The following is a 26815-nucleotide window of genomic DNA, read 5'->3' on the forward strand; positions in this document are numbered from 1 at the left end:
GTAATAACTCAATTAATTAAAAACTAAAAATCAACAAAAGCAATATAAAATTGAATTGAGATATGAAAGTAATAAACTTAAGATTATTGAATTCACCTCCAATCTCCTAACTAGAGTTTATTGATTCACTTCATGAAAAATCATTACCATGATGATAATGATGTATTGTGGCTACAAGCCCCAATAACATCGTCAAGAATATTCATATATTCAAACAACGGACATGAATCATCATCGGTTAGCACAAAGCGTCTATGCTAAACTACGATCATACGCTTTGTCTTCCCTAGATATTTTTTTTGATCGGCAAAAAAAAGATACTTTATTGATGGAATAAAACATGTACAAGAAAATGGAAGTGCAAAAGCATCACAATGAGCTAAATGATCCCAACTAGGTTGGCACCACAAAGTTCATCCTATCATTTGCTAGCACCCCAAAGTTGGTGAGGGACCAACGCGGGCACACCATAGAGCACCATAACAGACCAAAAAACAGAATTGAGACACAGCCCAGACTCGACCTCATTTTGAGAGCCTTGAGCTCCTATTGCTAGCATAATTACCATCCATATAGAGAAGCCCCCAACCTCAAGCAAATCATGCAGCTTTAAACACCTGAAAGTAACACCAAAACTTACTTGGAATAGTAGCAATAGAGAGCAGCTGCCAGAGTGTGTTGGAGAAGCCACCAAAGTGCAGTTGGGTACAGCATACCCACACCTTCAGCAAACACCAAGACTAAGCATCCTCAAACTGATTGCCACAATCTAGCATGGAAGGAGAGCAGCTTCTAGGATGACTCCCAGCTAAACACCATAGCATAACCACAACCAACTTAGCATACCAAACATAGCAGTACATTGACTCCTTCAATTAACATCTACTAATTCAGCATTCCACATATTAGCATTGGGCTTGAATCCCTCTAATAGAACATAATGTTCTCTGTAACAACCCAAACCAAAGCAACACACACCACCCATCAGCACTGCCAATCATAGCAGATTCAGGACACAAACAGAGCAGAGCAGATTCACACATACAGAACAGATCAGATTCAGCCCAGATCAGTCCCAAAAAGCAGAATTCATTTCCTTTGATTAGACCATGATAACTTGGGCTGCAGAAAAGCCTAGAGACACAGATGTAACTCAGATGCAAGACAGATCAGTCCAACATTCAGACCAGATGCAGAACTTGGGCTACAGAATACTCAGCATTTCAAAGTTGGTTGAGTGCACACCATACAACAGCAGGCAAAGTCATATAAGCCCCAGGAAAATCAAATCCAGACCAAATCAGCCCCTCACACAAAATCTAACCTGCTTGAGATTATACACAATATCATTAATTGAGTAAGTAAAGGAGGGGTTAGAAGTTCTAACCCATACAGCTACCCTGACCTTTATTGAATCACATAGCCCTTCAAAATTCATCGGGGAGCCCTTCAAAATGTTGTCATTCCTCTGTTTCCAAATAGACCAAAACACCGCCAATGGTATAGCTTTCCAAATGGATAACTATTCTTTTTTTTTAGTTTTTAAGTTTTAATCCAATCCATCACTGCAGCAAACCAGACACGGATCCAAGCATTGCCTAATAAACACCCCACCAACTGATAATATTTGACCAAATCCTCCAAATAAATGGGCAAGTCAGCAGCACATGATTTATATCCTCTACTTCATCCCTGCAGAAAATATAGTTAATGTCTGAAGCAACATTAAGGACACCTAGTCTTTGAAGATAGTTGACTGTCTTAATTCTCTCCTTCCATGCTAACCGCCCAAAGAACTGCACCTTAGGTGGAGTCAAATTCTTCCATATACACCCTACTAAGTTACTACTAGCTTCAACAGATGCTGCACTCCACTCATAGGTAGAAGACACAGTAAAAACCCCAGAATTTCCTGCATTCCATTTCAACCTATCCACCATCTCATCCCGAATAGCTGGAGCATTAAGAAGCATTATTCTCAGTCTCCTCAAATCTTCTAGTTCCCACTGGAACAAGGCTCTCCTAAACACCAGCTTCCACTCTTCATTTCCATTTCTCCTACTGCTTAACATTTCCACAGATTCATCTTTCTCAAGGGACACAGAATATAGTCTTGGAAATTCAACTTTGAGACATACGTTACCAACCCAATTATGAAGCCAGAACTTGATGTTCCTTCCATCACCAACAATAAGGGAGATATTAATTTTGAAGAATTCCACCAACTGAGGCCAATGGGCAGCAATCCCCTGGATTTCTCTCCAGACCAGAGATAACCTTGGACCCTCGACAGGTAGTGGCCACCACCCCCCTCCAACCTCACCATATTTGCTGCAAATGACTTTTTTCCAGAGAGCATTAGTTTCAGATCCAAATCTCCACCACCACTTCAAGAGAAGACAAGCATTCATAAGCCTCACTTTTCTTATACCTAAACCCCCAGAACTTTTGCTTTGTGTTACTTCCCCCCCCCCCCATTTTACTAGATGAATTTTCCTTCTTAGAGTATCACCTCTCCATAAAAATCTGGACTGGATTTTGTCAATCTCCTTAGCAATCCCTTCAGGCATCTTGAACAAAGATAGATAATATGTTGGTAAGGATGATAGCACAGACTTTATCATAGTCAACCTACCAGCAAAAGATAAGAACTTCCTTTTCCAAGAAGCCAACTTCTGGTTAACTTTATCAATTATTGGTTTCCAAGTCCGTCTTCTCCTTGGATTACCCCCAAGGGCATACCCAAATAATTTAAAGGCAAACTTTGATGAACACAATTCAGCATGGAAGCATATTCCTTAGATAGCTCATCAGTAAGCCCAATCCCACACACCACACTCTTATAATAATTAATCTTCAGCCCAAACACTATTTCAAAGCACCTCAGAATCCTTTTAACAGTAAGAACCTCCTCTCTATCTGCTTCACAAAAAATTATTGTGTCATTCACAAACTGCAAATGAGTAATGCTGAGATCATTTGAACCAACCACTGCACCTTTAATCAAGCCCATCAGCCTAGCTCTGGTCATCAATATGTTCAAGCCCTCTGCCATGATATTAAAAAGAAAAGGTGATAATGGGTCACCTTGCCTAAGCCCCCTTTGAGGACTAAATTCGGATGTCAGTGATCCATTAACCAAAATGGAGATCTTAGCTGATGAGACACATTCTTGCATCCACTTAATCCATTTAGAGTCAAACCCAAAGCTGGCAAGCATAGAGAAGAGAAATTCCCAATTGATTGAGTCGTAAGCTTTCTCAAAATCCAGCTTCAAAATAATACCCTTCCTCAGATTCTTCTTCCAACCATCAACAATTTCATTTGCAATCAACACTCCATCCAAGATACTTCTACCTCCTATAAAAGTTGATTGAGATTCACTAATAATCCTTGGCACTACAAGTTTGATTCTATTTGACAAAACTTTTGCAAGCACTTTGTAAAGCGAACCAATGAGACTAATAGGCCTGTAGTCACTGAGGCAAGTAGGATTATCATTTTTAGGAATCAACGCAACAAAAGAGCTATTAATTCCATGCACCAGTTTAGAGTTTTGATAAAACTCACTCAAACTGCATCACATCCCCTTTTATTGACTGCCAGCACTTCTGAAACAGCATCAAGTTGAACCCATCAGGCCCAGGAGCCTTGTTTCCATCACAGGTTTTAACTGCTGCTAACACTTCTGATTCTAAAAACTTCGCTTCTAAAGCAGCTCTAACCTCATGTCCTCTAATGGATTGAAAGTGGCCAGATAAACTTGGTCTACTGAACCAGGATTCAGAAAAAAGCTTTCTGTAATGAAGCAATACCTCAGCCCTTATATCAGCTGGATTCTCCTTTATAACCCCATTAACAGAAAGCGAGCACAAAGCATTTCTATTATTTCTAGATGCAGCCATCACATGAAAGAATTTTGTGTTTTTATCACCTTTCAAAACCCAATTAACTCTAGATTTCTGCAACCAAACCCATTCCACCATAGTACTTAACTTCCATGCTTCCTCTTTAGCCTCTCTTCTTCTGTTCAACTCTGCCTCTGACAGTGGCCTTTCCTTAGCTGTCAAATCAAGAACATGTAATTCCTCCTCCAAGAGCTTGAGTTTATAATCCACATTTCCAAAAACTTCCTAGTTCCATTGTTTCAGTGCTATTCTAAGGGATTTACGTTTCCTTAAGTACTGGAAACCAGCCCAGCCATCTATAGGAGTTTCCTTTCAAATTTTGTCCACAAAGGATTTGAAAAGAGGATGAAGGGTCCAGGCATTCAGGAATCTGAAAGGCTTTGGACCCCAATCCCTCTCATCTTCCAAGAGCAGTATAGGGCAATGATCAGATAGCCTTCTTGGTAGACCCCATAATTTGAAATTGAACTTCTGCAACCATTCTGGACTAAGCAAAAACCTGTCCAGCCTACTCCATTTATCTCCTTGTTGAGAGTTACACCAGATAAATTTCCTTCCCAACATTGGAATATCACACACTTCCAGGTTTTCAATTAGTTCATTGAAATCACACATACCTCTATCCCTTCTTGAACAACCCTTTCTTTCAGATATACTTCTAACTTCATTAAAATCAGCCCCCAAGCACCAAGGTTTTTCACCCCCTGACTTCAGCCTATGAAAAATAGCCCATACCCTACTTCTGCTGGTAACATCATTTGGACCATAAACATTAACAAACACACAATCAAAGCTACCATAAAGAGTACCTATCAAAAGGATGAAATTCCTGTTATAGTAGCAATCCACAAGTTGAAGAACATTTGGGTTCCAAATGCAAAGCAAGCCACCAGCTGCTCCAACTGAATCTACTGCCATGAACTCCATCTTCTCTACCGGCCAACATGATCTAACAAACTCTTCATCAATTGATGTCCTCTTAGTTTCTTGAAGTAGCGCCATATCTACCTTTCTCTCAACAAATAATTTTTTGACTTTCCTTCTTTTAATAGGCTCAGCAAGCCCTCTTACATTCCATGAAACTAACTTCAATAGAGACCAAATTTTCACCAAAGCAGCGGGTCATCTAAACCAGTCGGCTTGACCACCCATTTTCACCATTTTTTTTCTTTATCATTTGACTCCAGTTCCATCAACTTGCTAATGACTTCTTCCTCGTTACCTTTACATTTCAACCGAAGAACATGCCCTAATTGGAGGGATGCCTCTGCCTCATTGAGTAGAAGCTGACCACTACCAGCTTTGCAGGCCATTGATAAGGATATTGCTGCAACAGCAGACCGAAACACTACTCCTTTCTTAAGATTCAAAGATGGTCCATCCCCTAAGTGAAGAGATCCTTTCCTCTTACCTTGAAAGTTCAGTGTCCCTTTTGCTTTTCCTTTCTTGTTCACAGTTCTTTTTGGAGTTGGCATTACAGACTTATTCTTGGCCACTCTGTTATTCTCCTTCTCGATTCTGAATTAGGCTTCCAACACTCCTTCGTTATGAGCAAAATTATCTTCTGTGGGCTGGAACTCTAATATACCTTCCCCAGACAAATAGTGGCCCAAAAAATTTCCACCCTCATCTTGGGCCTTACCTAATAAAACTTCAATGTTAAGCCTAGCTCTATGCCTCTCAGACCCACCAAGACTTCTCATAAAGCTCGGAGTAACAACTTCTTCAGCCTCAACATTTTGAAGTTGCATAGAGTTTGGCACTAGTGTATTTGACCTTCCCTTGCATGCGTCCCCACTATTTTTCTTTCCCAAGTTGATGTCAGTCTCTGCAACCATAGACCTGCTCCGCTACCTATCTAGATCAGCAGTATCATTATGCCCTTCATGCCTTGTCCTAGACCCTGCTACCTCTACATCACCTTCTCTGTCCAGCTCACCTCTGACCTGGCCTTCCACCTCAGCTTCATCCTCAACCCTCTTGCTCTCCACTTCTGACCTCCAATCCTTTCCTTCACCATTGGAGCTGCGATTATCCCCTTTTTTCTGCAGATTGTAACACTTACAATGTTGATACAACATCTCTGATCTAGCCACCTGATCTTCACATGTTGTTACTGGGTAAATTGTCCCCTTGCAGCTTAAGTTGATAATTGTATTAATGAACTCCATACATTTTGTGGCTACCCGTACCCTTCCACAGTGGAATGAGTGCATTCTAAGTGTATCATCATCCATGCCAATGACTTCCCCCCATAACCTCTCAATATTATTGAACGTTTTACTATTCCATAGATTCAGAGGCACACCATAACATGTAAGCCAAATCAGCCTCTCTTGATCGGTAGCCATCCCCTGTTTCCATTCTATGACTGACTCACTCCACTCAGAAAGCCAACCCTCCATTTGTTATGTTTTCTCTTTGATGCTGCCTGCTAAGTCGAAAGTTAGAACTAGATCTCTGCCTCCTCCGTGTCTAACCTGAATGTCACCCGTTCCTCTAATATGCAGCTCCTCTTTAACTCTGCCACACAGCTTGATGGCTTAAGTCTAACAATCACACTGTTATAGAGCCAACCAATGCCTTCCTCAAAAACATTTATAGTCACGGTAGTACTGATCTCAAGCCCTCTCCCACTGACAACTTGTGTATATGACTTGCCCCTTTGGACCATACCTGGAGCTCTACTAGTATTACCAATCGCCCTCCATTCAGTAGGAACTCTGCTGATATGACCAAGCTCCCTTCATCCAACTGTGCTTTTGATAACCTCTGATGTTCTTCCTTACCTTTGGCAAAATCCGCTACTTTTACTTTCAATGCTTTGTTGTCACACCAGAGTCCATGAGCTTTCTAGACTGCCATCTTTGCTGCTACAGGACAGACATAACGTACAAAACCAAATCTGGATCGCGTCAACTTCCGTCTTTTGTTTGGGATGTACACATCCTTTACAATCCCAAAATTGGTGAAGACTTTAAACAACCCTTTTGGATCCATTGATTCTGGCAGATTATCCACGAAAATCATGTGAATATCAGTATCCATTCCTCTACTCTTGTAACCTTGATCACCAGGCTTTCTCAACACCGGCTTCCAACATCCTCGATTCACCTTCATTGACTTATTTGACCTTTTCTACTATTGTTCTCTTCTTCTTCTTCTTCCCTAGATATGACTTATCCGACGATTTTAATATATGCAAAGAGATACCATTGTATAAGATCTTTTGTCGTAGGGATATTTTCTGAGAACTAAATGGATCAAGTTCTTTTTAAAATTGTGGAATAACTTGATAATTTTAGTCAATGACTTAATGCTTTGGAGAGTCAACCAGCTCAGGACAATGAAATAAACACTTAAATTATCAAGGATAAAGAGAGTTTGATTGATGAATCACAATCACCCCAAACAGCATCAAGGTTGAAGAAGGTTTTTACTCACAATTCTTTGTGTTTCGAGGTAAAATTAGAGGACCAAGATCAAAATCTGCCCAAGGTGGAAGATGACCAGATTTTCAAGGCTAGTGAGGCCCTTATTCATGATTCAAAAGCACCCCAACAAGTTTTGATTATTATTCCCAAAGAGGCTAAAGTCCAAAGCAATGAATTGGAACCCTTATTCAAGATTCAAAAGCGCGCCCAACAAGTTCCGATTATTATTCCCAAAGAAGCTAAAGTCCAAAGCAATGAATTGGATGCTACAACAACTGTAATGACTCAAGAACTAAAGCCACCAACTAAAAGTCCTGAGCCAAAAGGGGGTTTGAAGTCGGAAGTTGAAAAGTTGCTATCAAAATTCTCTAATTTACAGTCAATACAATCCTATGATGAACCCCCACCCATGCATGACATCTAGCATACTTCTGGTCATATACCATAGTCTAAATTGCTTAACCTTGCAACATATTATTCAAATTTAAATCGATATATCATGTCCCACTCAGTGACAAGTCATGATTCCATTGAAGAAAAGGGTAAGGTCGAATCACATGATGATATTTTGTTTGAATCACATGGTAAGAGCATCGAGGCCAAAATAGCTGATATGACAAGACGTATTTCAATGGAACAAAATTAGAGTGTCATCAATCCAAAAGATATTAGGATGTATGGGAAAAAAAATTTGTAGCACAAGGTTTAGACCATTTCAAGGATGTATATCTTTCTTATGTTGATTTTATCATTTTGGAGAAGTTCAACTTTGCAATTGAAAGTAGCTCATTGTTCTCCTTACTACCCCCAATAGAGAAGAAAAAGCGATGTCAACTTGAACATTTTCATATGAAGATTTGAGTGCAATTTTGATGCTTTTGGATTCTTATATTTCAACACTTCAAAACTTGAGGTCGAGTTTTTTTCCAACCAAGGGAGAAAGATGCAAAGTATAAAAAAACTCAAGGAATGCTAAATCAAAGAAGTAATGATATTTGGACATTAGTATGTTATCAAAGAGAAATTGATAGGAATATTATATAATTATATTTATAGTATTATTATAGTCTTTTTTTACAATTATATTTATGTTTTCTAAGATTTTAAGTTTTGGAGTATTTTGATAATTTGCATAATTTTTGAATATGTTGTGTGGGTCGCCCATGGGTCGTCTTATGGGTCAAGTTATTTAATTAGTCTTTGTTTTTATTTCTTATTTTCTCAGATTAGTTTTACAAGTCAAAATTATTATAATAGTTTATTTTTTTGGTTATAAATCAACTAATCTAAATCAATTGCACTACAAAAATTTCATTTTTTTGTGATGGCACTCCTAATGTCGGCTCAAATAACTTTTAGCGACTGCAAAAGGGGGTCACAACAGAGTGCGTTGCTAAAACCTTTTATTTTTTTTTATTTTTTTGTCGTCGCCTTTTTTTTTTTTTGCGACGGGAAATGTTGCCTTTTGTAACGACATTTTACAGTCGCTTATAATATGTAAAAAACTGACACCTTTTACGACGGCACTGTTGTACCGTCGCTAAAAGTTTTATTTGAGACGGCAAAAGATGCCGTCATGAAATGTTTTTTGTTGCGACGGCATGATCTCTGTCGCCAATTTCTTTTACGACGGCATTACCTATGTTGCCAAAAAAAATACGTTTTGGTTCTAATGTTTTTTACGATGGTGTGGTGCAGTCGCCAAAATATATATATATATATATATATTAAAAATATTAAAATTACTTGTATTAAATGAAAATTAATTGAAAAAGAAACCAATAATTGCCTAATAATACAAAAATTCCTGTATAGAAATAACAATTTCTCCATAATAACAATATTCTTGCATTCATAACTATAGATAAGAAAAATTACCCCACTACATAATGTTCCATAATACATATATAATGTTTAACTACATAATGTTGTTCACAATTCAAAATAACATAAACCAAAAATAAAAATTTTCTTCATCATTCTCCGTGGGTAACAAAAACAAAAGTTAGTCGCAAAAATATTATTTGGCTAAGATCTTCATCATCAACCATTGAAGAAGCAAGTCGAAGCTGATTGGAAATTTTCTTGATCTTAGCCAAATATTCTTCCATCGTAGCACCTCTTTTTGTGGTTGATTGTAACTGAATTTTCAAGTGATGAATATGAGATCGAGATAATGAAGTGTATTTCTTCTCGAGAGCACTCCAGACTTGAAAGCAGTGTTGGTGATGAAGTACTGAAGAATATACAAAAGGTGAGAGTGTTGCAGTAATGAAACTCAGAAGATGAGCATCCATCGTCTTCCATTCTAGAAATTCAGGATTTGACATAGTTGCTCCAGAGGAATCAAGAATGTCAGATATAGGACAAGGTACCAAACCAAGAACAAAATCGAGAAGATCGGTTGCTCTAAGAACATTCTGAAGCTGATTTTTCCAAATCAAAAAATTTGACGAATCAAGCTTAACAGTGACTAATGAATTGAAATTTGTAAGAAGAAGACTTAGATTTGATGGTATAGATGAAGAAGAAAATGAAATCACCGTTCTTAGACCTTCTCGTAGGAGCTTGTGACAGCTCTGATACCATAACAAAAGTTGAAAAAACTAATCAGAAATTGAAAAACTATTTTTTTACTTGATGATTCAATGTGATTGTGCTTACACTTATTTATACAAAATGGTTAGAGTTTGTTATAACAAACTCTAACCGCCTCTAAGTACTTCACAGTTACATTATTATCTCTCTTATATCTATACAACTCGTTGTCTCTCTCTTGTTGCTTCATATCTCCTAGCTTCTGCTGTGACTGTGGCTTAGGTAGCTTATCAGCATTCTTCATAGGCATGCATTCCACAAGATGCAAACTTTTACTCGGAAAATATCTGAAAACAAAAAATAAAAATAATTAATGACTATATAATTATGTTAATATATTAATTACAAAAAAAGATAAAAAATTAACTACTATACAATTACAAAGATAATTAAGTAAATAATTTTGCCTATACCGAAATCTGGCTCTAACTCCCAAACCGGAAACCCGATTCGAGTTCCGTCTTCTCCCACAAGTCTCTCGTGCCTAAGCGGTCGTGTATGCCAAGTTTTATGCTAATTCGACGTCGTTTGGTGATTTTAGGGCGTCAACACCAAAATCAACAACTAGGAGCAAATTTTAGGTGGTATAACAACATATATATGTTTTTTGTGCTAATTCATCCGATTTCATATATCCGGATAGGCATGCCTTCCCATATCTTGAAACATAGTACACAAACTACTCAACAACTAGGAGCAAATTTTAGGTGGTATGACAACATATATATAATTTTTGATAAATTGTATGACATATATTAAAGAAGCAGCAACTCACATCCCAGACTATCACTACAAGAAAATGCATTTTTGCCGACCATTTTTAGCTACCAAAAACAATTTAGTCGCCAAAAGTCACGGAATTGTCTACCAAAAATAATATTAGTCGGCAAAAGTCAACTTTTTAGCTACTAATTTTTTTTAGTAAGGGAATGTTGATTATTGGCGACTAAAAAAATTTAGTAGCTAAAAATATTACAATTGGCGACTACAAAATTTTTTAGTAGCTAAACATATCACAATTGGCGACTAAAAGAATTTTTGGTCGGCAAAGACCTACTTTTGGCTACTAAATAGTTTGGTAGGCGAATGAAAATAAAAAAATTATTTTTGATCTTTGGCGACGAAAATTTTGGTCACCAAAAACATATTTTCACCGACTAAATTACTTTCTAGTCGCCAAAGACCTACTTTTGGCTACTAAATATTTTGGTAGCCGAATGAAAATAAAAAAATTATTTTTGATCTCTGGCGACCAAAACTTTGGTCGCCAAAAACATATTTTCACCGACTAAATTATTTTTTAGTCGCCAAAGACCTACTTTTGGCTACTAAATTGTTTGGTAGCTGAATGAAAATAAAAAAATTATTTTTGATCTTTGGCGACCAAAATTTTGGTCGCCAAAAACATATTTTCACCGACTAAATTACTTTTTAGTCGCCAAAGACCTACTTTTGGCTACTAAATATTTTGGTAGCAGATTGTTTAATAATGGTAAAGTGTTCCTTTAGGTAATGGTAATTTCTGTAGGGTTGTAATGAAAAATTAATATTATTATATGTAATGAATATTTTTAAAATGTAATAATTTATCATTTAAATAAATTTTTCAATATTATTACCAGTAATGAAAGACAAAATATTATTACCAGTAAAATGTAATGAAAAATTAAGAATAAATCAAAATTTACAAATAAAAGACAAAATATCCCAATTATTTATCATTTTAATAAATTTTTCAATATTATTACCAGTATTAATGAAATAATCATTTCACAGACACAAAACATATATTTAAAAAGTTTTAAAAAAATTTCATTATCAAAACGAGGGCTAAGTGATTAATTTTTAAAATTTTCATTAAAAAAAATTTTCTTCATTTTTTAATAATTAATTTTTTCAACTTTTTAAAATATTTTAAGCAAATTTGTTTATTTTTTAGATTCACTTAATTTATATATATTTAAAAAAGAAAATATTTGTGATTTTTTTTAAATACAAAAGAAGTACTCACTTAATTCACTTAATTTAGATATATTTTTTTTTTAAATTTGAGGGATCTATAAAAGTAATTGGCGATTTAATGCTAATTGAACTGAAGGCCTAAGCTGGGGCTGTGCGTATATATTTTTTAGTTATGCGTTAATGATTTTGACTGCTAAGATATGCTTGAGAAAATGATTTTGATTGCTAGTTACAACTGAATAATAAATTAATTAAATCCACTTGACACATGATTTTTTCATCTGTCTTTATCTATGAGAAAATATACATATTGCATGTTCTAAAATTCTAAAAAATTGATTAGTACCTAGTTAGTCATGCAGGAGTCCCAAAAAAAAAAAAAAACACACGGGTAGAGCTGGCTCAGAATTTTTTTTTAAAATTTTTTTCCTTCTTTTCTTTTTTAAATTTTCTTTCTTTCTTTTCTTTCTTATATATATATATATAAAATATAAGAATATAAGAAAATATAAGAATATAAAATTTTAAAATATATTATTATATTTTTCAGTACAAAAATATTAGGACAAATATTTAAGATAATTTAATTTTTATACTTTATAATTTTATTACTTATATTTTTATTTAAATATAATTTTAATATATTTGTTACTTTTATTTAAATTTTTTTTAAAGTTGTTATTTTACTTTTACCGACTAAATATTAGTCGGCGATTATAATTACAAAATTTAAAAATTGTGCTTCAGACTTCGGAGGGAAACTTCGGAGGGAAATTTTATTACTTCTTTCTTTTCTCTCTCTCTTTCTCACTCTCTCACGCCTCTGCCCTCCTCCAGCTCTCTCTCTCGCTTTTGTCTCCGTCGGCGTCAGGTACGGGAGCATCACCGCCATCACGCCTCTGCCCTCCTCCAACTCTCTCTCTCTCTCTCTCTCTCTCTCTCTCTCTTTCTGATAGCAGCTCTGTTCTTGACAGTGGCGAGCTCGGATGTCCCTTTCATCGTCGCCCACAAGAAGGCCACTCTCACCAGGCTCAAGTCCGGTGTCGAACGTGTCTTCGCTATAACTATAGCTCAATTTGTGAGTGTTTTTCCCTAATTTTTAAGGTTTTAAATTTAGGAATTTTGCTCAATTTGTGCTGTTCAATTTTTTAAATTTTGAAAATGAGTAGCAGTGTTGTGAAATGCTTACGTCAACACTATGAAGAATATTCTGTTTTGGCTTCTCTCTTAGCTTGCTCCATACTTTGGTGTGAATGTTTATAAATGATGAGATTTTTTATTTTTTTGGGTGGATGCAGATCATTTCCTGTTTGTAGATACGTTTTTAACTGCTGGACATGTACTCGGTGTTGCCCACACATTCAGAAATTTGGCATGGCTAGTTGGTATTGCTTGATTTTTCCTTTTTAACCATAGTTTTAGGTTTGCTACCATGATGTAGACGTCCCCGAACGCCCCCGGGAGGGATGAGTCCCGTTCTGTTCATTTGGGGTCACTACAGCTCGGACTCTCAAATTGTCATGGTTCTAAATCTGAACCAAAGAGTCCAAATCCGGCAAATCGTTTTGCGAAAACAGATTTTGAAAGAAGTGCCAAAAATGGACTGCTTTGCCAGATACAGAGTCGCCACCTAAATGTTTTATTACAGCATTGCCCTCGCGCAGAGGGTCCGAATAAATAATACAGTCCCAAATGAATAAATAATACAGTCCTGAATAAATACAGAATGCTAATTAATTAACAAATTAATCTAGGAAAGTAGTAAATTGGCACACAAATCCATGGACTGCCTCAGCTCTGTTCCGAATGATGGATGGTGCATGCTTGAGTCGCCTTGCGCGAAAATCCACTACGATGTCCCAGTTTGCCTCTGTTTGCAATTGTTCTCGGGATGCGTGCCATGCTCGGGAAGGCTACCGATTTCTGATTTGCTGCAACAGAGAGCAACAAAGGGGTATGACAAAGTATTTTCATATATGTATGCATGACTACTCTTCAGGGAGTGTAGTCCTCGATCCTCGTGCCACCAATCACGCATCTCGATGCATGATGGCCGAGGAGTCGATTTGCACGACTCAATATGAAATGAATGCACATATGGACACAACAAGGCCTAAACTCCATCATGGATAATCCAGAATGTCGGCGACAGGGAATTGAGATACGTCCCGTCACTCGAAGTACGAAACGTCCCTCGTTTCCCGTGCTTGGGCTAACTCCTGTCCCAAGCACAATGCAATATGCATGACATGCATGAATGCAATCCTAACATGCAACCTAACATACGCAATGCTATGAAATGGCACACACAATGCACGATGTAACGAGACATACACAATGCTCTAACATATAACCTTGCATACGCAATACTATGAAATGAAATGGCATACACAATGCATAATGGACTTACGCTAACATGAGTGGACCTCAGCCACACTCACATCAGTAACCATTAGGTGAAAATGAGACTCTCAAAATGCGTGCACACATGCACGCAAACCGAGAACCAAGCCTAAGGCATCAAATGCCACTCTACCGAAGCATGGCAAGGAATAAAATATGGCATACAAACATGCAAGGTCCAGCACTGAAATGTGATGCAAAATGATCCCGAAACATGGAAGCATGACACCCGATGCATGGAATGGTCCCGAAACACGAAACTAGGCACATGCATTGACCTATAGCTATACAAAGCATGCATTATTTGATCATGAAGCATGAAGACAGAACCAAGGCAGTCCCAAAACATGAACATTTTTAGTTCAAAGCATGGCCCAAAGATACTAGTAAGATGTACTAAAATAGCATGCAACTTTGACTAGCAAACATGGTTTACATGGCATGTATATGAAGCGTGTGAAATCTCACCAAACCAGCCAAAATCAGTGAACAAAACATGCCAAAATATGCTCAAATAATCACTGAAATGCAGCCAATGCATGCAAAAATAAGGGGCTCCTTTGGAAGGGCATACAAGGGGTTATTAAGCACATGCCTCAAGGACACTTAGCAAGACCAAAACAACTCTGGAAATGGGTTATGACAGCCCTTAAACCCACCAAATAGGCCCTGGAATCAGTCTCGGAAACATGCAAAGAAAGGCCTCTTTGAAAGGCCTTGAATGGGATCTCTCTACACATGCAACATAGACATAAAATATGGCCGAAAGGGCCTCGGACAGAGTCGGGGCAGACCTCAAAACATTCAAAATGAGGCCCGGAAAGTGACTTCAATGCATGCAAAATAGGGTCCCTTTAGAAAGCCAAACATGCTAGTAAAGAGAATGAGGGGTGAGAGGGTCACCCCTCCATGATTTCAAAGCTCAAACCTCATCAAAGCCACTGAAAATCCGCTGGATTTCAGTGGCTAAGAGGCCAAAACAAAGCTAATGCAAATGCTCAAATGCATGACTTAAAGCATGAAGGAATGAAGCATGCATAGGAGAAGATGTCCCCAAACAGAGAATAGACCTTAAGAAAACATGAAGATGATGTCAAAACAAGACCTTTTTTAGTTTAGGTCGAGGTCCAAAAAGGTTCACAAATAAGGCTAATGTATCATGCAAAAACAGCCCTAAAAGAGAGATTGAACAAACAGGGTGGCAAAAGGCCTCAAACAGCAAAGAGCCCTTCAACAAAGTTGAAGAGGGGCTCAAAACAAGAAACTTTACAGTTTATGGAAAGTCTCAAATATGCTCACAAATAAGGCTATAATATGATGTAAAAATGGCCCTAAAAGAGAGATAGAAAGAAAGAGGCAGTAGCTGGCCTCAAACAGTGAAGAGCCCTTCCACAAAGTTGAAGAGGGGCTCAAAATAAAGCACTTTACAGTTTGGCTCGAAGCCCAGAAATGCTTACAAATAGGGCTAACATATCATGCAATAAATAGCCCTAAAAGAGAGATAAAGGGAAAGGGGTTGCAAGTGACTTCAAACAGAGAAAAACCCTTGATCAAACATGAAGATGAGATCAAAATAAGATTATTTCTAGTTCAGGTCGGGGCCCAAAATTGCTTGCAAGTATGGCTTATAAATGAAACAAAAAAATACAAGTTTAAGGGAAATGTGTGTTTACCCTTGAAGAGCAGTGAACCAGCAGCTTTTGGACCAAATTTCTAAACTTCCAACCTCTGCAAATGGCCTCCAAGTTGCTGGAATGGAGTGTGGAGGTGTGGTGCTATGGGTTGTAGTGCAAATGGTGCAAGACTCTTAGGGTTTGGAGGGTTGAAGAAGAGAGAGATGGAGGATTGTATGTAATGGCTCTAAACAATTTTTTGTAACCCTTAGAAATGAAGGGGAGAGACTGGTTATATAGAGGGAGAGGGGTGGAGAAAAGGGGGGAAAAATCAAATTCAAATCCCTCCCCCCCCCCCCAAAGGGCACCCCCCCAGATACAAAATCTGGGGGAAAACAAATTGCACAGTTGGAACACACTTGGAGAGAGGATCAAGGCCGGCCAGGTTCAAAAGGTTCAGGTGGCCGGCCGGCCACCCCCTATGGCCGGCCGGCCGGCCAAGGGCCAAAAGGGTCAATGAAGATTGCTGGCCGACCACCTTAAAAAGGTGGCCTTCCATGTGTGCACAACACAACTATGTGGTCAAAACTCAGAAAATGTGAACCAGGAGAGAGAAAAGCCAACTTTATAAAGGGGTTCAAAAGGGTCAGAGACAATTACTGGCCGGCCTATTCATATTGGTGGCCTCCCAGATGTGTACAACACAAATATGGGGTTTAGGGCTAAAGAAAGTGGCCCCGGGGTGGTCAACATTAACTTTTTAGTGAGGAAAACGGGCGACGGAGAGCGATGAAGAAATAAAGCTAGCTTTTCAGAACAATTGCTGGCCTCCCACCCTCCTACAAGCTTCCTAACAATTAAAATAAGGTCTCCACCAAAAATGAACCAAAATGGATGCAAAACGGAGGTTCAGGGACCGAAACGCGCGGCTCGGGGCCCCGAAAATGGGCTGTTAAGCACCGGAGGTGGCCTTCGACCACGAAGTTGGTGTCTCGGGCCACAATGTTCCTCAAAAGGGAGGAAATAAGGTGTATACCAAAAATTGAAACAAACGAAGGTGGTTAGGCAGTCCCGAACCGAGGCACACAGTCGTCGGCTCCGAAAAATCGGAAACCGGGCTCCAAACGGGAAAAATGGCCTACGACCACAAAACGTAGCCTACGGCCACTGAGAGATGATCTACGAGACCTCTCCCTCCCTTCGGGAAGAGAAAACAGAGCCTGGTTCGCAAACCGAGGCAAGGCACGAAAGAGTCCGGAAGTTCGGAGGCAAGACTCGCAGCCGAGACTCTGAAACCTCAGAACGAGCACAACATGCAACATCATCGAGCGCTCAATCAATGACGTCTAAGTCTTAAGGTCGGTCAAAAAACGGGGTGTCTACAGTCGTCTGCCCTGCTCACAGTCGCGCGCGTGAGAGAGAGAGAGAGAGAGAGAGAGAGATGCGGATTTTTGGTTCAAAAGATTAGGGATTTGAGATTTGGGGATTTTTAGTTGAGGGGGGAAAGACGAGCGCGAATTCAATTTTGGTTTTTTTTTTTTTTTTGCGACGTCAAGTATAATCGTCATAAATGAAAATTTAAGGTAACGTTTGATAACGTTTTCGTTTTTGATTAATGTTTACAAAAAATTTACAAATTGGTTTTTGTTTATTTTGAAAAAAACATAAATTACAAACGCATTTGATTTGAACAAAAAAATTTAAAAACATAAACTAAAAAACAAGTTTGTCCAGGTCTTAAATATTTATATATTTTTTATTATTTATGACAATAGAATCATACACATTATAATTGGAAAAAAAAATTCGATTGGAAAAAAATTAATTTGAAAAAAAATTAATTGAAAAAAAAATTTGTTTCAAAAAAATTAATTAAAAAAATTGTTAGTCAAAATTTTAAATTTCTGTTTAAAAACCAACGTAAATTCATTTTTTGAGTTTACAATTTTTTTCTCAAATTTATAAACTAAGACAACCATTTATAAACCAAAAAAAATTATCAAATAAGTTTTTATAATAGTTTTGTAAATTTTTGTAAATATAAACTGAAAACTAAAAATGAAATGGTTACCAAACAGGCCCTAAACTATGAATTCATGGCTTGTTTAGTAATTTTTTTATTTGCGACGAAGGTATTAGCGTTACCGATAGAGGGAAGGTTGTCGTAGTAAAAAAAAAAACTCATTTTTTTGCTAAAAAGCTTTGTGTCCATTTTGTTACGCAATGAAAGCTAGGAAGCGAGAAGAACAAAAGATAAGATAGAAACAAGAGATGATCAGCGAGAGAGAGAGAGAAAGAGAGAGAGAGAGAGCGAGAGAGAGAGAGAAAGAGAGATGAACGAGAGAGATATAGACAGAGAGACATAAAAAAACGATAAGGGAGATGAGCAAGAGAGACAGAGAGAGATAAGAGAGATGAGTGAAAGAAAGAGACAGAGAGAGACCTATTTCATTTTTTGACTTTTCCTCTTTCAACAACAGTGGGCTCAGAGAAAGAGATAAATGTGATTGAGAGAAATGAACGATTGAGAGAGAAGAGAGATGAGTGCGAGAAAGACACACACAGAGAAAGACAGGCACACACACACACACACACACAGAGTAAGAGAAAGACAACAAAAAAAAGATGAACAAGATATATATATATATATATATGTATATAGAAAGAGAGAAGAGAGATAGAAAGCGAAAAGAGATGAGAGAGCCAAAAAGAAGAGTGATAAGTAAAAGAGATATATATATATATATATAGAGAAAGAGAGAAAAAAAAGAGAAAGACAAGATGAGAGAGAGAGAGAGAGAGAGAGAGAGAGAGAGACAACAAAAAAAGATGAACAAGAGATTAGAGAGAGACAGAGATAGAGAGAGAGATAGAGAGACAGAAGAAAAATAAGCAAAAGAGATAGAGAACGGAGAGAGATGGCAGAGCCAGAGAGAAGAGTGATGAGTGAGAGAGAGACAGAGAGAGATGAGAGATAAAGAGAGAGAGAGAGAGAGAGAGAGAGAGAAGAGAGATGAACGAGAGCGAGAGGCCCATTTCATTTTTTGACTTTTTTCTCTTTCAATAAGTGATTAAGAGAAATGAGAGATGAGCGACTGAAAGAAGAGAGAGAGAGAGATCAATAAATCGAGAGGGAGATCGGTAAATCGATAAGAGGGGAAGGAGAGAGTGAGCAACGCGAACACAATCTGGAAGAGAGAGAGAAAGACACAAACAGACAGACAAAGAGTGATGAGTGAGAAAGAGAGAGAGAGAGAGACAGGAAGATGAAAAAATGGGTGAAACACTACAAAAATTTTAGTTTTTTGCGACGGCATTTTCTAATGTCGTCTCATCAAAATAGTCTTTTTTTTTTTTTTTTGGTGACAGCACCTATTACCATAGCAAAAAACTCTCTTATTTGCGACTGCAATTCATGCTGTCGCGAAAGACAGCTTTATTTGTGACAGCATAGGTTATCGTTGCAAAAAATGTGCATTATTTGCCACGACAGTTGTTACCGTCGCAAAAAGTTATTTTTTTGTAACAGGAAGGGGTGCCATCGCTAAAAACCTATTTATTGGTGACGGCAAGTGATGCCTTCGCAAAAAATCATTTTTTGCGACGGTAAGTGATGCCATCGCAAATGCTTCTGTGTTATAAAGCCTCTTTTTCTTGTAGTGTTGGTTTGGTTTGGATTGGTTTGATTTGGTTAGTCGATTTAGAAAATCTCTTAATTTTATATAAAGTCATGTATTGTTTATAATTTAATAAACTTGATATTTTAGAGAATTATAGAACTTTAAAAGTTTCTTTATAGGTTGTGTGATGCAATCAAACCCTTGGTGTGATGCCTATGGAATCTAGATTTGATGTCTAAACCTATCTTCTTCTCTTCTTTCTTCGTCTTTTCTGTTTCAATTTACTATTTTCGGATTACTATTCACAACCCTCTAAAAGTGCATTTTTAAACCTCAAAACTCCCATAATCTTGAAAAAAGTTCGTTAGAGGGATAAATTGTATAATTGATCTAATTGTGAATTGATTAGTTACAAATATTTTTAATCTTTTGTATAATTGATTAGCTACTAAAGTTTTTAATTAATTTTTTTACAGATTGGATTGGGGTGGCATTTTTGACTTGCAATAATAATCGAATTTGCTTGAATGTTCATTTCTGCTTGATAAGGATATACATACTTTGTAGAGTTGCACTAGTTGTTGTTGGATGTTTTATGGAATTGCACTGGTTATAATTGTTGAAAATTTTGTGGATATTACACTATGTTATTATATTAGGATGAAATTATTTGTACTAAATGAATATTTTCATTTTGTCAGCTCGTAAATGTGTCGATTTTATAGCATATTGAGTTAAATTGTGATGGAATTTTTATAGTAAACAGGTTTCAAAATGAACAAGATTATATTTGTTGAATTAAAATTTAGATTTTGATAAAATAGGTATATAGTGTGGAAAAAAAATTATGGAATTAGTGACAAAATTTTTCATCACTAAAGAAGGTTTTTTTGTCCCTTATTTGACTTAGGTGGATGACTAATTTTGTCGTAAATTCTTTAGTAGGTCACTAAATGAATTTATCATGACAAAAAATATTATCATATTTTGTCACTATAACCTTCAATGTGTGACAAATTTTTTGACATTATTTTATCATTTTTAATGATGAGTTTATTTTTGTCTCTATTGGTAGCTTCTTTGACAATTTTTTTTTATATTAAACGCGACAAAATTATTGTTTCTATTTCTTATATTTGTGACAAAATAGTTGTCTCTATTTTCTTCCTTTTTTTTTTTTTTTTTGATCGGCAAAAAATCTTTATTGATGAAATCAAACAAAAATGAAGGAGAACATCAATAAAGAGGAGCTCGAAGCTAGATGAAGCTCAAAGCTCCGGTTGGTGAGGAACCAACAAGAGGAGAAAAGGAAAAAAGTAAAAAGCAGCAGCAAAAACATCCAAAACAGAACACTCCTCTGAAGACGCAGACCAAGATCATAGAGTTCACCAAAAAGAAGGCGGCATAACAGAAATCAACTCAGAATTACAGAGCTTCACCCAGCAAATCAACAGATCAAAGAAGCCAAATCAACAGATCAAATGCATTCAACAGATCAGTCAGACAAATAGGAAGCAGAAGATCAGTAACCCTCCTGAGAATAACAATATGACATGAGCTGTGCGGAGGCCCTGCACGCACACAGATCAAACCCAGCCCTTCTATATCAGCAGAGATCTGTAGCAGATTGTGAAAGGAGCCAAACTGATAGAAGCAGCCAAACTGAGAGCCAAACTGTCTACCCATATCTGATCATAACAGAATTTCAGCCAAACTGTCTAAGCAGCCAAAACTGTGCACCCTAACTGTGGAGGAGCTGATGCATCAGTGATCACAGCAGCAAAATGCAAATTAACAATAGAATCAGACCTAAACAAAGCCAGAACAGAGCACTGATGACAAAATATTTTGTCGCTAATTACTTACAAGTATGCTCCTAGCAATGTGTATTAGAAACAAAAAAAAAAAAAAAGGCCACAAATTTATCATTTTCAAAGACAAATTTATTTTTTCATCTCCAAGACCTTTTAGCGATGACGTTTTGGCTACAAAATGTGTGATGAAATTTTTTCGTCGTAATTAGTTCAGGTGATGAAATGTGTACATTGTGAGACAAATTTGATTCGTATTTAAATCCTAAATTATTGTAGTGTATAATTATGAATTTGGTAGACAAAATGTAAAGTATTTTGTTTTTGTTTAAATTTTATTAATTAAATTATGTATTATGTATTTGTTATATAATACTTTGGACAAAACATTAATAGAAACAAAAATAAAAAATAAAAAAAATTAGGCCATGTTTGAGTTGTTATCTTTTTTAACTCCAAAAAGCTGAGTTCAAAAAGCTAAAATATATTTGCCATGTACCTAAAAAAAAAAAAAATTGAAACTTTTGAACTGGCTAGAAATGACCAACAATCCTCGTGAGTACGCATATGGATTTACACATTTGGAAGGATAAAATAAGAAATTTAATCAACGAACAAAAGTATGATATAGTCAGCCCAGTTTTCCCATAAAATTAATAAACTCATGAACACAAAACTTTTTTTTTATTGGCTAAAAAATTCAAAAAGTCATTTAAAAACTAATTTCAAACCACCATTAAGTTAAAAATAATTAAGACTTACTTAATCTTATTTATTGTTTGTTCTTTTTAAAATTATTTTATTATTAATAAAAAAACAATTTTATTAATCATTATTTAATCATAACATGGGTTATACACTAATATCATATATATATATATATGTGCGCGCGCGCACGCGCGCGCTCGCGCATGTGCGAACGTGTTGTTTTTAGGGTGAATAACACCATAATGGTGTCAAAAGAAAAATATTACAAAATTATGAAAGAATTTATACATTTTAATAATTACAATATTATAACTTTTCATAATTTTATAATATATTTTTTTTCTGACACTATTGTTGTGTTATTTCCCCTTGTTTGTATGAGTGAAATGGTAGCTGGAAATGGTAGTTCTTTCGTTGGAGGATAAGTATGATATACAAGAAACTTCTCAAAAAATAGTTTACCAAATAAGTCATTTGCGTTTTCAAAAAAATGAAAATGAATTAAAAGCTAAACCACTACATGCCCACCACCATTTACAATTCTTTCGACTATGGAGTAATGAAACATGCCCACCACCAACTGGTTTTGGATGAGTGAGATTTATTACAAAAAAATAAAAATAAAAATAAAAAAACAGAAAAATAAAAGTAAAAAGGTATGCACGATAGCTGAAGACAAAGTCCTAAGGGGCAACAAGTAAAGCTCATAGGAAAACTTGACAACAATACAAAAATCAAAACCTAAACCAATACATGGGATTCCAACATACATTCATAACCTAGCTTAATAAATCTTATTGTAAGGAAACATTTACTTAAAACAACTTCAATTAGATAGTGGACTTTAAGCTTTCATAATTTTCTCAGCCTTAGTAAAGATCGAGAAATCATCTTCCTGATAATCTGGCTTATCGTCCATCAATTTCCAAGAGTTTGAGAAATAATCTTTGAGATGATCTGGCTCATGGTCCATCAACTTCCAAGAGCCATCTGTCTGTTGAACCATGCCCTTGTTCTTTTCAACTCGCCAGGAAGCTGGTATTAAATATTCATCTTTTAAAGCATCCAATGATTTGTTAACAAGTGCAATATCCCGATCAACTTCCAACTTGAATCCTCCTTTTGATCCTTGTGTACCTGCAACACCATGAAGGTAAGCCTCCAAGTTATGCCAACTTTGCAGATTTCCAGGATGCTTCAAGTACTCTGACTTGGTAGTGTTAATTGCCAATTTTTCACCCACGTTTTTGTAGCCTATGAATGGAACCTTTGGAACAATATCTAGGGCATTACGAATGCGTAGAATATGAAGATTCTTCAACCTAGATGAGACCTTTTTGAAGTCTAAATCCCCAACTCTTGGGCTTGCAAACACAAAGGCTGTCACAGGGCATGCCTTGTCTGGGTGGTTTCTAGGAATGTTAAATCCGTTGGCAGCTATATCAAATGCATTTAGGGTTGCAATTGCTGCACCCAAACTGTGACCAACTACAGTTATGCTAATTTCTTCATTTTGGTATTCCTCGACAAGTCTTTTGATCTCTGCAAGAACCTGAAATATAATATGACGAAACAACAATATTAGTTTTGGCGTTGTTCTCCAAATTAAGAAATTATTGTGGACAATCTTTTCCTAAACAACAATTTTAGGAAGTTCAGAAATGTTGCTTGTAAAAAAAAAGCATGTGCAATAAATTATTTTGAGTGTAATCATATTGTATACAGTTTAGATCTGGGCAAATTACATCGGCAATCCTATATTTTGCTCCTTATGTTATTTTGGTCCTCTGCCATTCGAATTAGTTCAATTTCGACTCTTAATTTTAAATTTTGTATTAATTTAGTCCAATTGAAAATGATAATTAAGATTTTTGAAGCAAAATGGTCACTAAATTAATTGAGATTAACTCATCGAGTTGAATAAGTTTACAATTTTACTTATAAAATTACGACACGCCTTTTATATGCATATTTTTCATTAAAAACACTAAAAATTGTGAACAATTAGACCAAATTTAGATAAAATCATAAATTTAGTATCAAAATTGAGTTAATTAAAATTATATAGGCCAAAATAACACAATGATAAAAAAATAGGGATTACTAGTACAATTTGACCTTTAAATTTATATATAATTCATTTTTTATCAACTATTTTAGGTTGGGTAGTTTTCCTTGCGTAAGAAGTATAAGCTTATATGTTTTTTGGTTCAGCAAATTTACCTGGTCCCTAGCACTGGTCTTGGCGACTGGTGATCTTGGATCTTTTGAAGTGTAGATAGAGTAAAATCCTTGATGCACCTTAGTATCATCATCTTGCTCTCCAATTATGTTTGAAGGTGAGACTAAAAGAATTTGCAAGTTGTTAGCCCATTCCAAGGGCTGAATTGTTCCTCTCCAGGCAATCACAATGTCTCTCCTCCCCAACTTAGCCATCCCTTCATCCGTGGCCACCGCAACATATCCCATCCAGTTTGATTCTTTGCTCCATGCCTCTCTTGATAGAGACTTTAAGATGAATGCATCGGGGACATGGGTTGATGATGTTGCGTACAAATATTTAGTCACGCGGTACATCGATGGATCTAGACCCAGCTTAGCAAAGAGGTCTGTCTTTGCATACCGGTTGCTTCCTGCATATTTGGACAACTTATTGGAGATGAAGTTGTCGTAAGTTGCTTGAGCCATTTCTCCATAGTGAATGATCTGCTGCCGTAGATCAATATCTAGAGGGTCCAATAGACCCTTCCAGTTATCTTCACCACTTAGAACCCTCCATCCTTTAGCAATGTTGCTATTGGTGTCCATATTGTTTTATTTTTTTTCTCTGTAAACAATATATATATCAGTTTGTTTGTATGAAAGTTATACGGAATGAGCTTGTGCTGCATGCTTTATATAGTGAGCTTGAGAGAGACCATGTTATGCTGTGTTTGGTTGCATTGACTGTTTGGTAAGTCCAATCTTAATGCATGACTGTTTGGTAAATATTCTCGTCAAAATGACCGTCTTTTAGTATCCAATAAGGCTGCTTGGATAATTCATCCATGCAAAAATAGGACTTAAAAATTTGGTCAAAAATGAGAAAATAACTTGTTTGGCTCATTCAAAATGAGTTTTTTGATGTCTCTGAATTACACGCGTGAATTTGCTTGTTGAAATTTTTGTGGAACAAATCCACATTTGATATATGCATATTCATTCTATCTATTGACATAATAATATGAAAATGTTATTCATATAGAAATATTTTATATTTTTTTATGACTAGAAATAGAGGCATGGTTCCACACATATATTAATATTGAAATCTCTACCTTATGTTTAGTGATTAGAAAATTTAATCAAAATATATTTATATATATAGCATTACCTTAAATATATATGCTTAATATGCTTAAAAATATAATTTGTTGTTGAGATTCAATGTTTGTATGACAAAAACCCATATTTTAAGTGAATCACTACAAGAAAAAGCATTTTTGCCGACCACTTTTAGCTACCAAAACTAATTTAGTCGGCAAAAGTCACGGAATTGGCTACCAAAAATAATATTAGTCGGCAAAAGTCAACTTTTTAGCTACTAATTTTTTTTAGTAGGGGAATGTTGATTATTGGCTACTAAAAAAAATTTAGTAGCTAAAGATATTACAATTGGCGACTAAAACAATTTTTAGTAGCTAAATATATCCCAATTGGCGACTAAATAAAAATTTAGTAGCCGTAGAGGTACCTTTAGCTACTAAATTATTTGGTAGCCGAATGAAAATAAAAAAATTAATTTTTAATCTTTGCCGACCAAAATTGTGGTCGCCAAATGTTCACTTTCGGCGACAAAATTCCGTTTAGTCGCCAAAGACCTACCTTTGGCTACTACATTTTTTGGTAGCCGAATGAAAATAAAAAAATTAATTTTTAATCTTTGCCGACCAAAATTGTGGTCGCCAAATGTTCACTTTCGGCGACAAAATTCCGTTTAGTCGCCAAAGACCTACTTTTGGCTACTAAATTTTTTGGTAGCCGAATGAAAATAAAAAAATTAACAAAATAGTTATTTTATTTTATTAATAACAATACCATTAGTCTCCACTTGAAAATTTGACTAAACAAAATAGTTATTTTTATTTTTATTTTTATTTTTAGGTTGTACACCCACCATCCAAAATTATTAATATCTTATTTTATTTTTTATTATCTCAAAATATTAATTTTAAAAAAAAATTAATTATTAAAATAATATGAATTTCTTATTTTGTCCTTTTTTTTAAATCCATTAATAATACAAAAAGTACAATTATGACAATTGATATTTCTAAAAAAATATACTATCAAAAGGTAATTTTGAAAAATTAATATTTTTAAAATGTAATAATTGTATTATAAAAAGAAATTAAATTCTGAAAATAGATTATTATTTTTGGATGGAAGAAGTAGTCGGCTTTCATTTGATGGTTGAACACATCTTTTAATAATTGGGCCCTCACGCGAAAGGTATGCTAAAATGGGCAACTTGTTATTGGTTGTTTGTCGATAGTTTTACATTGCAAAAATTTAAAGGCATAGTTACAGGTCAGTCTGATGAATTTAATTTTTAATAATAAATTTATTATTTTTAAAAAGTACAATTAAACTATTTATACTTTTTACATCATCATATTTCAATAACATTAATAAATTAAGAATAAATCAAAATTCACAAATAAAAGATAAAATATCCCAATTATTTATCATTTTAATAAATTTTTCAATATTATTACC

At 35.8% G+C, this 26815-nt stretch overlaps 1 protein-coding gene across 1 annotated transcript; it reads right to left on the minus strand.

Annotated features, from left to right (window-relative positions):
• Positions 1 to 22590: 22590 nt before the first annotated feature.
• LOC114274378 (phospholipase A1-IIgamma-like) lies at positions 22591 to 24942 on the minus strand. Its single transcript, XM_028216281.2, has 2 exons — positions 24281 to 24942; positions 22591 to 23609 (listed from the first exon to the last, which is right to left on the minus strand). Exons 1-2 carry the CDS (start codon positions 24863 to 24865, stop codon positions 22902 to 22904), a joined length of 1293 nt encoding a protein of 430 aa, XP_028072082.2. The 5' UTR covers positions 24866 to 24942; the 3' UTR covers positions 22591 to 22901.
• Positions 24943 to 26815: the final 1873 nt, after the last annotated feature.

The sequence above is a fragment of the Camellia sinensis genome, chromosome 9 (assembly GCF_055761805.1).
Source record: "Camellia sinensis isolate YWXY chromosome 9, ASM5576180v1, whole genome shotgun sequence".
In the NCBI taxonomy this organism is placed as follows: Eukaryota; Viridiplantae; Streptophyta; class Magnoliopsida; order Ericales; family Theaceae; genus Camellia; species Camellia sinensis.